The sequence below is a fragment of the Podarcis raffonei genome, chromosome 7 (genome assembly GCF_027172205.1).
Source record: "Podarcis raffonei isolate rPodRaf1 chromosome 7, rPodRaf1.pri, whole genome shotgun sequence".
Lineage (NCBI taxonomy): Eukaryota > Metazoa > Chordata > Lepidosauria > Squamata > Lacertidae > Podarcis > Podarcis raffonei.
In genome coordinates, this window is record NC_070608.1 from 84402423 (window position 1) to 84417964 (window position 15542).

Sequence of the window (15542 nt, forward strand, 5' to 3'; positions counted from 1 at the left end):
TTAAAGAATGTGCTATGTGTTTTTTTTTTAAAACAACAACAACAGCAACCCAGTATCCTGGCAGGCTGAAAAGGCTGAATTTGTGTATAAATTATAAAAATTATTCAAAACATTCAAATTTGCTCAAAAAAAAAGACCAGGTACAAGTATTTCTGTCAAAGCAGAAAAACTTTTTAATTTCAGATTACAAGTAGATCACTGTTCTTACCAGCATCTTTCAGGTTTTAATATAAAATTTATAAAAACTATAACATGAGCCTAAATCAGTAGTGCAACACGAAGTAATAAGAATATAACCCAATGCAATTTTGTTTCTAGGTGAAAAATTTAGAGAACTAATGGATAAATTCCTGCGGGTTAACTTCAGTAAAGGCTGCCCACCTTTGTTTACCACTTTGAAATCTTTGTATTACAGTAAAGAAAAGGTAAAACTCAAATTTATTCAGCTTTCATACAGCTTTGTGTGTCTTAAGGATAATTTACCAGTTACAGTCACTTTTCCTTTCCATTTCTCATGCCATGGTAAATGGTTAAGATTAATATGCCTAAGAAGAATATTTCACTCCTTCCCACTCTCACTGGGTGGGAGGAAGCAAGCTGTGACCCTTGACTTATGCCTGAAGCAGGGATCCTGGCTTGTTTCACTCCCAGCAAATCATGGTTTGTGGCCAAATTTGTACTTGGCTTATTGATCATGGTTTGTTGGAACAAAGCAAAGTTCCCTGGTAACAGGAAGACTGGGATCTAAGCAAGGGAGGACTGAGCCTTTGTAAATCTGTGTTTAAATTTCATTCATCTGCTATAACCACCTGGAAATTTGATTTCAGATAAAACTTCTTATAGTCTTGTTTATCTACACTGCTACAATTTTCTATTTTACTTGCCTACTTGGAAGTATATGGGAATCAAAGCGTGCCTACTTGCGAAATGTGCATAGGATTGCAGCCTGGAGATCTAGATGCAGTTTCTGTTGCTCACACATTGTTGACATGCAGTTATGATTTTCTAAACTTTAAGACGTTATATATTTCCAATCCATGTCCTCCTAGTGAAAGAATAGTACAAAAGACAATAAAATGATTCTGAAGTCTTCATTTTCAGTAGAAAAACATGATATAAAAACTGAAAGAAAATATTGTCTAATGCATTTAATAACTCTTTGTGGAATTGCCGTATTTTTCGCCCTATAAGACGCACTTTTTCCCCTCCAAAAATGAAGGGGAAATGTGTGTGCGTCTTATGGGGCGAATGCAGACTCCTTGGCTTCAGCGATAGCAACGCGAAGCCTCCGAAGCCTGCACTCCGGAGGCTTTGCGTTGCTTCCGCTGAAGCCAGGAGAGTCTGTTCTTTGAGGCTGGCGGTGGGGGAAAGCAGCGCTTCCTCCATCGCCAGCCCCAGAGGATGGGGGGCAGCAGGAAGGCGCGCAACGCCTTGCCGCTACTCTCCAACCCGGCTTCGAGACTGGCGGTGGGGAAAGCAGCGCCTCCCCGCCAGCCCCAGAGGATGGGGGGCAGCAGGAAGGCACGCGACGCCTTCCAGCTACTCTCCAACCCTCCTTTGGGCTTTTGCGGGAGATGGGGGAATTCCCCCACCTCCCGCAAAAGCCCGCAAAAGCCTCGCGCTCTTTAAAGGGGCTCCGTGGCTTCTGCTGGCTTTTCTAGGAGGTGGGGGAATTCCCCCACCTCCTAGAAAAGCCTGCAGGAGCCGCGCACCCTTTAAAGAGCCAGCGGCTCTTGGGGGCTTTTCCCCAAGGAGGGAGAAGGGACTGACTGGCCGAGTCAGTCCCTTCTCCTTCCTGCGGGCTTTTGCGGGAGATGGGGGAATTCCCCCACCTCCCGCAAAAGCAGGCAAAAGCCGTGCGCCCTTTACAGGGGCTCCACGGCTTCTGCTGGCTTTTCTACGGGGGGGGGGAATTCCCCCATCTCCTAGAAAAACCCGCAGGAGCCGCGCACCATTTAAAGAGCGTGCTTCTCTTGGGGGCTTTTCCCCGAGGAGGGAGAAGGGACTGACTGGCCGTTTCAGTCCCTTCTCCCTCCTGGTCGAAAAGCCCGCAGGAGTCACGCGGGGCTCCTGTGGGCTTTTGCGGGAGGTGGGGGAATTCCGCCACCTCCCGCAAAAGCAGGGAGAAGGTCTTGGAGTAGCGCACAGGCTGCGTGCAGCCTGTCCACTGCTCCCAGAGCTGCGGGGGGGGGGGAATCATATTTTTTTCCTTGATTTCCCCCCCTGAAAACTAGGTGCGTCCTATGGGCCGGTGCGTCCTATAGGGCGAAAAATACGGTATGTCTTTTAACATAAACTATAACATAATCTCTAATGTTAAATATGTCGGTAGTGTCATGCAATAACAGTTTAAAGGTTATTTTTAAAATATTTTCATAATTTCAGTAGCCGTATATAAAAAATACTTCAGCGGGGTGGGGGTGGGTGTCTAAAAATACAACTTAAAGGAAAATACTCCTGTTATTCTTACAGTAACATTAACATTAGTTAATATTACTCTTCATCTTCAGGTGATATGGCTGGCTGTTAAATAGTCAGGGAAGCCATGACTTTCTGATTCTTTTGGAAGATGGGACTCAGAAAGCCACCTGTTGTGTGGTGTGTACACATTGTTATGAATGGGAATTCCTAAAGTAGGATATTTATGCCAAAATAAGGAGCTGTCGTTGATTTATTGTACTGTCTTTAGGAAGCTATCCTGTATTCTGAGTGGACATTTATCTATATAGAAGCAGTTGATCAGGACCTTGGAAGAAGTCAGCTGGATGGCTTTTAAATTGAAGATAGGTTTGGAAAGTTGAAGTTGATGGATATTTTGTGGGGTTTGGCCTTGTCATCTTGACACAATAAGATATAAAAATAGAGGATTAATGTTTGTTTTGTGAAAAGTGTTTTCAAAGAATTTTAGGTGGTGATTTTGTTCCCAGATAGATGCAAAACTTGAGCTGTAAGAGCAGAGGCTCTATTTTCATTTTATAATTTACACATAGAGCAGTATCTAGTGGGCAGACAGACATGATTTACACAGCAGGATTTCCCCTTTTCTTGCTCATACACACACAAAAATCTGCCCTGGAAGATCTCCCAACCCTCAGGCATAGCTTTTTGGAGCAGTCAAGAGCATAAGGCAGCACCACATACCTGACCTCCCTCCAGATAAGTTACTGCTGCACACCTGGAGGAGGGGCAAGGTCAGTGCAGTGGCAGAGGCACTCAGGTGCTGCTGATGCATTAACCATGTGCTGACCTGACCGCCGTGTCTCCCTTCTCCATCTCAGGATGCGGCAGCGGGTTGGCCAGAGGGCGGTCAGGTAAGCAGTGCAGCCCCATAGCACCATCCACTTTGGTTTGGAGGTAGGAGGAAAATTCCCATACTGCAAGTCTTTTCCGCTTGTGAGTGGAGGTCACCTGTAGAAAATGGAACAGGTTGTGTTCCCTGGACTATTTTTATAACATAAAATACATTGTGTAGTTGTTTGTGCAGATGGGTGCTATTCTATCTGCCCTGCTCATGGATGCCCAAAGTCTTGCAACAACTTTGTAAGTTGTGCCACTGGAGATGTCTGGATCTCCAGGTTGGGTTACTGCAATCACCCTAGGGCTTCAGTGTCTGAAGGACTGCTTGCTCGTCTTTTGAGTCTGCCCCTTCCTTGGCCCTCGCGTCAGTTAGAAAGCCGCATCTTGGAGGAGGAGGGCTGTGCATAGCATTGATTTCCTGCTCATTGTATCAGTCGCAAAAAAGCTTCACAAACACTCTTCAGAATTCTAGCAGTCAATCCTTCAGAGTGAAATACGAAGGGAGGACTGTAAAGTAAGTCAACATCAAGGTCTACGTCCAATGTGTTGCAGGTGTGTTGATTCCATTGAAGCTCAACATCATGTGTCCTCTTTGAGTAACTTAAAACACGGAGAGGCTGTGAGGAAATAATGTATGAGGGAATGACTGGCTGGAAGAAACAGCAGAAGTCTCAGAAAGTGTACTCAGGAAGGTAGGCTGACTCCCCCTGAAGACTTTTCTTTTGCCCTCGTAGGAAGGCTGGCCTTGTGCCTGATAGGAAATAATGGGGGCCTGAGGAAAGCTGTGGCAGCTGCAGAAGAAAGAGAGTCTCTTCCACAGCCAGAACAGAGGGAGAAAATCATTCTGTCTGACAGGACGAAACGTTTGCACAGGCAGAACCTTTAGCATAGTGAGATTTCACCCTGTACAGTGGTACCTCGGGTTAAGTACTTAATTCGTTCCGGAGGTCCGTACTTAACCTGAAACTGTTCTTAACCTGAAGCATCACTTTAGCTAATGGGGCCTCCTGCTGCTGCCGCACCGCCAGAGCACAATTTCTGTTCTCATCCTGAAGCAAAGTTCTTAACCTGAAGCACTATTTCTGGGTTAGCGGAGTCTGTAACCTGATGCGTATGTAACCTGAAGTGTATGTAACCCGAGGTACCACTGTATTCCACCTTCTGCTTCCAGTCTTCAGGAGGAGAGTATCATCATTTTTATAGCAAAAACAGCACCACATCCACACAGATGGGAGGTATCAGCAGAAAGAAAGAAAGAAAGAAAGAAAGAAAGAAAGAAAGAAAGAAAGAAAGGAAGAAATTTCCACGAGTGTGTTCAGATAGACGGGGCAGGACAGAGAGTTACTGTGGAAGTAAGGGGGCTGGTCTGCAAAGTTGCCCACTTTGCAGCACATGCTGCGTTTGGGTTGTGAAGGCCAAACAACTGTTGGCTGTGGGTGGGCGAGGCAGCAGAAGCAAAATAGGACAGAGGGTACAAAATGGGGAAGAGGGGAGTGAAGAAAGCAGCAATGGAGAAAATGAAGACGGAGGAAGAAGGAAAGAAAGTAGCAAAGAGGAAGAAGGGACAGCGAGGAAACGGGAAGTGAAGTGAATATAGTGAGACTTGCAGAAAGGGAAACTAGAACGTGAGAAGAGTATGGGGTTGTTTGGGACATATCAAGGATCTGTAACATTTCACTTTTCCTTGCCTGCTTGGCACCTGTGTATACCCTAAACAGCTAGGAGGAGCTCCTCAGTGTTCCTCCTTGCCATGCCTAGCTTGGGAATCCATCCCTCTAACCTCTCTGGCAAACCTCACGGATTGAGAAGAAGCTACTGGGGGCCAGGAGGAGCCAAAGTTCACTTTTCCCACCTTACTGAGTCCACCCATGCAGCTTGGGTGGCTCCTTTTCTTAACATCAGCTTACTTTTGCTGGGTGCCTCTCCCCCTTGCCTTCCTTTGAATCCTCACTCCCTTCCGGTCCTGCCAGCTCAGACTATCAGCCCTAGAGTCACAAGATGGGCCTTTCCCCTGTGGTTACAATAGTCCCACGTGCTTCCCTGCAACAGAGGATTATACCATGCTAGGTGCACTTGTGAACGGGGCCTTACTTGAGTCACAGCTCCTGTGCAAATGATATGAAATTAATGCAGTCCTGCAAGAGCTTGTTTACATAATCAAGGATTCAGAGGTGACTGTTATGGGATAAGTTGCAATCCACAAACAAAAATTCAGGTTGTTTCCAGTGCATCTTCTTGCTCTTGAGCTGTTCACTGTGTCACTGTATTTTTCAGGGGGTCTGCCTCATTTGTCAGAGATAACAAGGAACATACTTCAGAAAGATAAACCTACGATCTCTGATTCTGTTAACAATGATTGATTCAGTCTTCAGTTGTCAATCTCCATTTCACCCCTTGAGCACTAGATTAACCGCATAGGCTGTTGAAGCAGAAAAGGGATCATGTTCTAAAAAGCAAAGCAAAAACAAGCTTATCAGTGCTCTTTTGAGTGTCAGTAAATTCCATTGAGCATACCCTTAGCAAGGATGCACAATCCTCACTGAAATGAGTTATGGTATTTTTCTCCTGTGTGTGTGAGAGAGAGAGAGAGAGAGAGAGAGAGAATGAGAATGAGGAGGCATATTGTGTAGGGACCTATGGAGAAAGGGCTTGGCTACTTATGTATATCAAATCAGAATGCAAAATGAGCCACATTCCCCCCATGCTTCATGCCAGGTGGACCCTTTAGCACATCGCACACCAGCAGAATTAAATGCATGCGTTTGGATAGAGTGTGAGGTTTTCCCTAGCACAGCAGGGAAGACCTTTTAGTTTGATTCAGTAGGGCTGTGCTATGCTATCCCATGTCCTTGTGACCAACCTCTCTCTATTTTTGTGGAGGCTTCTTTCATTCATGAGACTTGCAGATACCAGGGTGGTCCACGAGATTTCTTGTTTGGAGGTTCACCTACACCAAACTGCGCTTGCTGAATCCAAACCGCAAAAACATGTTAGACTCTTCTCCCCTTAACGTATTAAGCTTTGCAGTGACAGGAAGAATCTGAAATGTGGATACTTTGAAATGAGCAGATCCTCACCCCGTCAGGTGAATTTCTGAGATGGTGTAAGGCAGACTTTCAACACAGCAGTTGGAATGGTTATGGGCATTCTGTGATGATTAGCTTCGTCACTGAAAATGAACACTCACATTATCCAATATACTAATCGTGTGCTGATCCTTATGTTGCCAGAATGGCGTTGTCCACACTCCAGGGGGAGGTGTCAGCAGGTTCAGGGGAGACCCAATGTTTGTAGAAATCTGAAACTAAAACTTTAGTTTAAAAAAAGTAACCTTAAGGAGTGGGGGACCAAAAACATTCCAGTGGAGAGTGTGGTGGAGTCTCCTTCTTTGGAGGTCTTTAAGCAGAGGCTTGACAACCATATGTCAGGAGTGCTCTGATGGTGTTTCCTGCTTGGCAGGGGGTTGGACTCGATGGCCCTTGTGGTCTCTTCCAACTCTATGATTCTATGATTCTAAGTGTCTGTTTCCAGGTGAGGGGAGAGAACAAAAAACTGGGAGGGGGAAATGAAGTGTTCTGGAAGAGGGCTGGCTTGCTGGTTTATAGGGACCCCAAACAGAAGCATTCCACTCTACAACACTTGGTTGCTCATCCCGCTTGATCTGTATAAATTCAAACACAAAATGGGCCATTAAGCTATGGATTTCTCACAGGTCTCTGGTTAGCAATTGGGTTAAGCATAAAGCTGGGCTAGATGGGGGCTGCTTTAGTATATAACACTAAGCCATGGTTGCTTTAACCATGTGTTGTTCAATAAGCCACAAGTCATCTCACAGACAAATCATATCTTGTTTCTCTGAAGCTTGGTTTGTTTTTATATCTCTGTTGCTTTGGAAGAGTCTGGGGCAGACAAACTATGGTTAAGCAAAGCTGCTGGGCTCTGATGGAACACCAAGCCATGGTTAAAATAATCCATCAACAATCGCGGACCCTTCCAACTCTACTGTTCTATGATTCTATGTAGCCATGGCTTCACATTGTAGCTTGTTGCCAGAAAACAATGGTTAATCTGCTGAATTAGAATGGCTAAACAGACCATGAATTGGAGTTATTTGTGAACCAGCCCAGCCCGCTGATGGGATCCAGCAGTTTGTTCTTACGTAGCTTCACCCACGTTCCCACAGAAACCCCATCTCTTTTGTGCTCTGATAGCAAAAGTAGATACTGATTGGGTTGAACTAGTCTGCAAAAGTAGTTAACAGTTTTAAAAACAATGGGGAGGAATAGGCAACCATTTAAACTTTATTGTAAAGAGAAAGCAAAGGGATCCTCACCGCTTTGGATATAACAGGTGATATCCAGTGTTGGTTATACTCTGAGTAGACCATTAGATCAATGGTTTGATGCCACTAGCTTTTACATGTTCTGATTTAGTTCTGGGAATAAACTAGGTGCGGATTATTTGTTTTGCAAAATGTAATGTATTATACAGATTTTAATATTGTTTTAAGTTACTTAGAAATATTAGCACTATTCATTTGGCATGCTTAGCTGTATCTGGATAATATATCAAATTGAATGCAACATGATTTAAAGAAAAAAACAAGTTAAAATAAACTTGGCAACTATATTTTTATAGGTTTCTACGATCCAAGAGCTTGTTACTGGTTACGAAGCTTCTTTGAAAACCTGTGACTTGTTCAGTCCATATGGTAGGTTTCATTATTCATGAATTGAAGCTAAAATGCAGCTTTTAATCCTTATTTTAGCTGTGCTGGTAGACCTCCAAACAGACGTAATAATAAGTAAGCATTTTAATTTCTTGCCAAATTTTCTGACACGTATGTATCATTGCAGAAAATGGCGATCAAGAGCCACCGACAACTCTGCTTTGGGTTCGCTATTTCCTTGCCCAGCACTTTGACAAACTGGGTCAGTTTTCCTTGGCCTTGGATTACATTAATTCTGCCGTTGCAAGTACGCCAACACTAATAGAGTTGTTCTATCTGAAAGCAAAAATTTATAAGGTAATATTGTCATAAATGTATCAAAAATGGAATATGTAATCAATGTATATCCTTTTCATAGGAGCCGATAGACATTTTATGTTGAGATAAGAACAGAACCACTCTTACCAGATCAAAGGAAAACAATGCAGAATGTTTTCAATGAAGCACCTTAAGTAATGTTAAGTGCAAAACCAAAACATCTAGAAATCACAAGTATATCATTAAAAATGCCGAAAGAGTTTTGCTTGGGCAAAACCCAGCTTTAAGTCTGCTTCTGTAGGAGAACGACCTTCCTAGCCACTCATAATCAGAACCAAGGTGCCCCAAGAACCCTAATAGCCAGTCCTATCTTAAACTCTCAGGTACCATGTAAGCCCAAAAGAAAGCTGCTACTTCTCCCTTTCTGGAACAGGTAAATTTTAGCATTTCAATTTCAATCCCTCCCTCCCTCTCTCACTCTTCTGGCTTCCTCTTGAGGCCTGGTCCCACAGCATCGGCATTTTGAACTTGCCCTGTTGTGTCCATTCCAAGCTTCCATTATGCCCTGCTGAATCCCAAGCACCCTTCCCTCTCCTTATGCAGCAATGGCAGTTCTTTCCACCTCTGTTTCCCTTTCCTTCTCCATGTCCATAGAGTCAGCTAAGTTTTACCCAGAGTAAAGCTTGAAATTAATGAACATGATTTCACCAAGTCTACTCTTAGCTGACTATCACTCAGTGAATTTCTGTGTGGCCTGTACATGTATCCACTTGTCCCTTTATTTCTTATCAAAGTGGCTTTTTTCACCTCAAGCTGTAGTATATGTTCCAGTGCTGTCTACCTGCACCCCAGCCCCAAATTATTGGTATACTAGACCCCAGATCTTGGATAGCATGCTGCGGTTGGATCTATATATACCGTATTTTTCGCTCTATAGGACACACCGGACAATAAGACGCACCTTGTTTTAGAGGGGGAAGAACAAGAAAAAAAATTCTCCCCCTCTCTGCCCAGCGCCGCTTCAGCGAAGCGGCAGGAGGCACTGCACAGAGAGGGGGAGAATTCCCCCCTTGTTTTCCCCCTCTAAAACAAGGTGCCGTTCAAGGTGCGTTCAGTCGCCTTCAGGCGGCTACCTTGGAAGCCTGGAGAGCGAGAGGGGCCGGTGCGCACCGACCCCTCTCGCTCTCCAGGCTTCAGGTTGCTTTCGACCTGCTCTTTGGGGAGCAGCGGAAAGGCGTGCAGTGGAGAGGCTGCTGCCATAGCCGCGCGACACCTCTCCAGCTGGGAGAGGGTACGCGGGGCTTCTTTAGCCCCGCACACATTCTCCCGGCTGGTGAGGTGGCGTGCAGCGGAGAGGATGCTGCCATAGCCGCGCGTCACCTCTCCAGCCGGGAGAGGGTCGCGGGGCTATGGCTTCTTTAGCCCCGCACGTGCTCTCCCAGCTGGAGATGTGGCGCATGACTAAAGAGGCTGCTGTCATAGCCGCGCGCCACCTCTCAATCCGGGAGAGGGTCGCAGGGCTATGGCAATACCCCCAACTCCCGCAAAAGCCCACAGGAGCCGCGCACCCTTTAAGGAGCACGCGGCTCCTGTGGGCTTTTCTACGAGGAGGGAGAAGGGACTGACTGGTGTGGAGCTTGTGTGCGGCTTTTGGGGGCTTTTCCTGCCTGCCTCCCCTCTGCATTCGCTCCATAGGACGCACACACATTTCCCCTTCATTTTTGGAGGGGAAAAGGTGTGTTCTATAGAGCGAAAAATACGGTACATGTGCATGACCAAGGCCTTAGTGTTCGCTCCTTTGTCCATGGCCTCTTGCAGCAGTCAGAAAAGGGAAAAACAAAAGTAATTCATAATAAATTGTTCATATGAAATGTTTGTGACCATCGTCTTTTTGTGGAAGCAAATAGTGGGCTGGGACTATGGAAATGGTTTTTGTTTTCGATGTAAAATGTGAGCAGCCCTCACTCAAAGTTAGTAAAGTTTCTGTGCTTCTTCCATACTCAGATATTTAGTGCTAACATAATTTTGCCAGACCTGTGAAGCTTGACATAGACACTGAAGTCTGAACATGATCCTTTGCTGTTAACTTCTTTTTTTAGTTTTCCTCGGATCAATATCTTCAGAGCTACATTTCACACAGCGAAGCATAATAAGATCGCTGTGATTTGTTGAATGCCAAATGCTTCGTAAAGGGAGAAGTTTTGTCAGATGCACATGCGTGTTACAGTTCTCAGAGCTTACACAATATGCTTGTTACTGACATTTAAAATTAAGTATAAAACTTTTCCCTTTCCCTCAATAGCATGTAGGCAACCTAAAGGAGGCTGCCAAATGGATGGATGAGGCACAGTCGTTGGATACAGCCGATAGATTCATCAACTCCAAATGTGCAAAATACATGCTGAGAGCAAATATGGTGAAGGATGCAGAAGAGATGTGTTCCAAGTTCACACGGGTAGGAGATATATTTTAAATAGAGGTTGGTTGCGTATTTGTTTTGAAAATTTCCTCAGTCAGTTTCAGATTTTTATTATTATTAGAAGTCATTGGTAGCAGAATTGTATGATGCAGGAAAAATTCACCTAACTTCTAATTGAGCAAAGATAATAGTACTGATGAATTTCCAGGAACAGAATACAGTGGTACCTCGGGTTATGTACTTAATTCGTTCCAGAGGTCCGTTCTTAACCTGAAACTGTTCCTAACCTGAAGCTCCACTTTAGCTAATGGGGCCTGTTGCTGCCGCCGCACCGCCGGAACACATTTTCTGTTCTCATTCTGAAGCAAAGTTCTTTACCCGAGGTACTATTTCTGGGTTAGTGGAGTCTGTAACCTGAAGCATATGTAACCCGAGGTACCACTGTAGTTCTATTTCCCCCCTTTAATCTTTAAATATATTTTAGCTATTTCACTGCAGTATGAAACAGTGTCATCATGAGTAACCCTGTCACAGTAAATGAATTACTCATGAGGAGGCTGAAAGTTTTAGTGGGAGGAAATTCCATGTCCATAGACAAGCCAACTAAAAGTCAGCATTTTTCATTAAGATGCATAGGCTAACTTGGTGGTGAAAGAAATACAGGCATCGTTACTACTGAAGACTACGTTTAAATTTCGTAAATTATTAAATAGACTGCAGGCTACAATCCTGTATCCATTTACCTTGGAGTAAGCCCAGTTTAACTCAGTGGGACTGGCTATTGGAACTGTATGTGCAGGATTGCATTGTAAAAATATTTGAAATGTCTTCCCATTCAGGCAGTTCTTGACATTGCCAAATTTTCCATTGGCATTTGACCTTTTGTAAGGTCTCCATTCATTTTGACTGGGAAGCCCAGCCAGATGGGCGGGGAATGAATGAATGAATGAATGAATTAAATACAATACAATACAATACAATACAATACAATACAATACAATACAATACAATACAATAATCACATCGCCAGTACGGTGTTGAGTGGTTGCCTTGATGACCACAGAGGGAAAGGAGTTGTTCAGATTGTTGAATGGTTTATTTAAATGTAAAGGTTCATCATTGTTGCACCCAATGTGTATGTCTTTAAGGGGCCAGAGCAAGGGCCAGAGTAAGATAACGAGACCCAGCTTTACAGCTGTGAAGCATAGCAGGTGCTGCTGAGTTGTATTTGATTAAGGTGTGTCAGCATCTGGGTGTAGTATATAAGGAGCAGCACCTAGCTCTGCCATTACCCTGGGGGATGGGTTGGTGGTTGGGTCTGGTTTGGTTGTTAATGTACTTAGTGTAAAAGGAGTTTTTGTTTTTCTTATTAAAACCTAGTTTAAGTTATTTTTGAGTCCTTTATTTTTTAATGCATGGTCTCCCCAGCAAGCTCTCTGCAGCGTTACCATACTGCAAACAGCCAACATCTTTGGTTATGGGCCCAGCTGCTGAGTGGATGACTGCATATTTTTGGACTCTGAGAAAGGTTTGAAAACTCCTTCTCCTGTTAGCGTAGTTCTGTGGGTCTGGAAGAGTTCCAGAATGGTTGACCGGGTTCCTGAAGCTGAGAAGGCTCTGGTCTTCCCACAGCTAACAGATGAGAACTATAGTTTATGGTCTTTTCGGGTGGAGGCGCTTTTGACCTCTAGAGAAGTATGGACCTATGTAACTGATGACCCTCCTGACCCTGTGACTAATGCTTGGTCGAAAGGAGATGCAAAAGCCAGGGCGATAATTAATTTGGCAGTCAGCGACCAGCAAGTAGTCTATATAAGAAATAAGAAAACTGCCAAAGAAATGTGGGACAGTCTTGCAGCAGTGCATGTTAGAAAAGAGTCAGCATCTGCATTGACGTTTTTCAAGCAGTTGTACCAGACGAAGTTGCAGCCTGGTGGTGATTTGGCAGCACACTTGAGACGTCTGGAGGCAATACGCGGCGAATTAATTCGAAGGGACATGGACATACCTGCTATTCAGTATGTTTTTATCATTCTATGTTCCCTTAATGAGGACTTTGATGGTATAGCTAGCCAGATATCTGCTGTTCCACCAGCACAATTAACTGTGGAAGGGGTAACGGCAAGATTAATGGGCGAGTTGGATAGAAGGGAGGCTTGTGCCATAAGCACTCCTATTTCCAGAAGTAATGAGGAACGCCATATGCAAACCTGTGGTGATACAACTGCATTTAAAGCTGCAAAGCGTTGTTGGTTCTGCAATAAGCAAGGACATTTTGCAAAGGACTGCAGATCCAAAAGAAAGCAAAGTACTCCCAAGCCTGTTTCTGTTCGTCAGTCACGGTCGTCAGCCCAGCAGCCGACATCGTATAGTAGAGACAGAAACGAGCCGCGAGTTTTCCATGCTAGGACAACAGATCGTAAAAGACTTAAACGTGCCAAGTGGAAGTCTTTTGTTGTGGACTCAGGAGCATCTCAGCATATTTGCAACGATCGAAGCTTGTTTATTTCTTTCGAAGAGGAAATTGGTAATGTACATTTAGCCAATTCACAAGTCTTGCAGTCGCTTGGCAGGGGTACCGTTAAACTTGACTCCTTAAACATTACGATAGCGAACTGCATTTACTGCCCGTCAGTGGACAATTTATTGTCAGTAAGGTGCTTTGCTCGTCAAGGCATAACTGTGCGTTTCTTAAAGTCAATGTGTGAGTTTTTCGATGGGAACAAACGTCTATTGTATGCCCGGGAATCTGATGGTTTATATAGACTGTATTTTCGCACCTACTCCCAATCGCCTATAAATTGCAGAGCAGCACAGTCAAGCCAGGGGTTGAGGAATGTAAGGCCACATTCCGGGTGTGTCCATGAGGCGCACAGAATTCTAGGACACCTGAATTTTGCTGATGTAATTAAGACAAAGAATATTGTTAATGGCCTCAACTTAAAACCATGTAAATTCTTTATGCAATGTCTATCCTGTTGCAATAATAAGATTAAGGTTGCACGCAAGGGTAGGTGCTCAGATAGGAAAGTAACTGAGCCATTTGAGCGTGTACATTGTGATTTAGTTGGGCCACTCCCACCATCATTAGGAGGTTCTAAGTACTGGCTCACTCTGATAGACCAGTATAGTAGATATTGTTGGACTTATGCAATAGCTGAGAAGTCCCAAGCATTTGAGAAGTACAAAGTTTTTTGCAACTGGATAAAAACGCACTTTAACAAACCTATTAAGAACCTGTTTTCTGACCGGGGTGGAGAATTTGTTTCTGAGGATTTTGAGAAATTCCTGGAAGCGCAGGGGACTACTCATGAGTTATCTTGCCCCCGAAGTCCCTGGCAAAATGGGCTTGTTGAAGTTGTGCAGCGTGACCTACAGGCAGGGGTTAAAACGTATCTGCACGATGCTAATCTGCCCAAAGACTTTTGGGCTGAAGCGCTTAATGCGTTTTGTTATGTTAGAAATCGCAGTTATCATTCTGGTTTAGATGTCACCCCCTATGAGAAGCTGTTTAAAAAACGCCCTAATCTGAAATACCTACGCATTTGGGGTTCAGATGTAATTATGCATTATCCCACTAAGCAGAAATTGGGTGAACGTAGTGTCCAGGGAAAATTAATGGGCTACCAGCAGGGGGCGTACAGAATTTACATACCAGCAACTGGCAAATTTCATATTACCAGAAGCATGATACAAACTGTAAATTGGAATGGAGTTGCTGTCTTCCAAGATACTGATGGTATAGATAATACTGAGGAAGAAGAGGAAGAAGCAGCAGCAGCAGGAAATGGTGCTTCTGAATTAATGGAAAAAGACAAAAAGTCTGTTGAATCTGATTTGTTTGATGATTTAAAGTCACAGGCACCCAAGGGGAGGTTAGATTCTCTTGAGTTTTCTGATCGTGAGCTTAGCCTACAGGCATCTCTTCAATCTGACAATGATTTACAACCTGAAACTAGTGGTTCACTTAGTCCCATTAAGTCTGAGGAGTCTGACTCTCCTTCCGGACTGAGACGTTCAGATAGAAAGAGACAGAAGCCACAACGTTTTGCAGATGAACATTTTAATACTGTGTATGCCAGTAAGGCAGTTTTTGAGCCAAAAAGCTACAATGATGTTCAGAAATTACCTAAGCAACAAGCTGCAAATTGGTATAAAGCTATGAACTCTGAGATAGCTTCTTTAAAAGAGCATAACACTTGGTCTCTTGTACCACAAACCCCAGATATGAGACTTATTGATTCAAAATGGGTTTATAGAGTTAAAATGAATGACAAAAATGAAGTTGTAAGGTACAAAGCAAGATTAGTTGCTAGGGGTTTTCAACAAATTCCAGGCGAAGATTATGATTTGTGTTATTCACCAAGCGTAAAATATGAAACAGTTAAGCTTTTATTAAAAGATGCATCACAACGTGGACATTCTGTTTATCACCTAGATATAAAAACTGCATATTTGTTTGCAGATTTAAAAGAACAAATTTTTATGCGTGTTCCTGAAGGCATAGACGCCGCTGAAGGTTTGGTATGCAAGTTAAATAAATCCCTTTATGGTCTGCACCAAAGTGGAAGGAATTGGCACCAAACTTTAGCAAAAGAATTGCTGGATATTGGTTTTTCACAAGGAAAGGCAGACAATTGTGTATTTATAAAGGAAAGGGCAAACTCTGTAACAAAAATATGTGTGTATGTAGATGACATGTTAATTTCTACAAAAACTAAACAGGAATATGAACTGGTAGTATCACAGTTACAGAAGAAATTTGATGTGGTGGAATTAGGCATAGCTAAAAATTACTTATCCATGCAAATTGAGAAAGGCAAAAATGGATCTTTTCTG

The 15542-nt window shown here is 43.7% G+C and overlaps 1 protein-coding gene across 3 annotated transcripts in view; it reads left to right on the plus strand.

Moving 5' to 3' along the window:
- Positions 1 to 15542, plus strand: part of NAA16 (N-alpha-acetyltransferase 16, NatA auxiliary subunit) — a 53853-nt gene that overhangs the window by 19368 nt on the left and 18943 nt on the right. For 2 of the 3 annotated variants that reach the window (XM_053397246.1, XM_053397245.1), the window contains exons 9-12: positions 319 to 425; positions 7936 to 8008; positions 8154 to 8323; positions 10587 to 10739. In XM_053397246.1, coding sequence (XP_053253221.1) covers positions 319 to 425; positions 7936 to 8008; positions 8154 to 8323; positions 10587 to 10739 — 503 coding nt within the window. Of the gene's footprint in view, positions 1 to 318; positions 426 to 7935; positions 8009 to 8153; positions 8324 to 10586; positions 10764 to 15542 lie in introns of all 3 variants that reach the window. The other variant, XM_053397247.1, reaches the window with a different exon arrangement.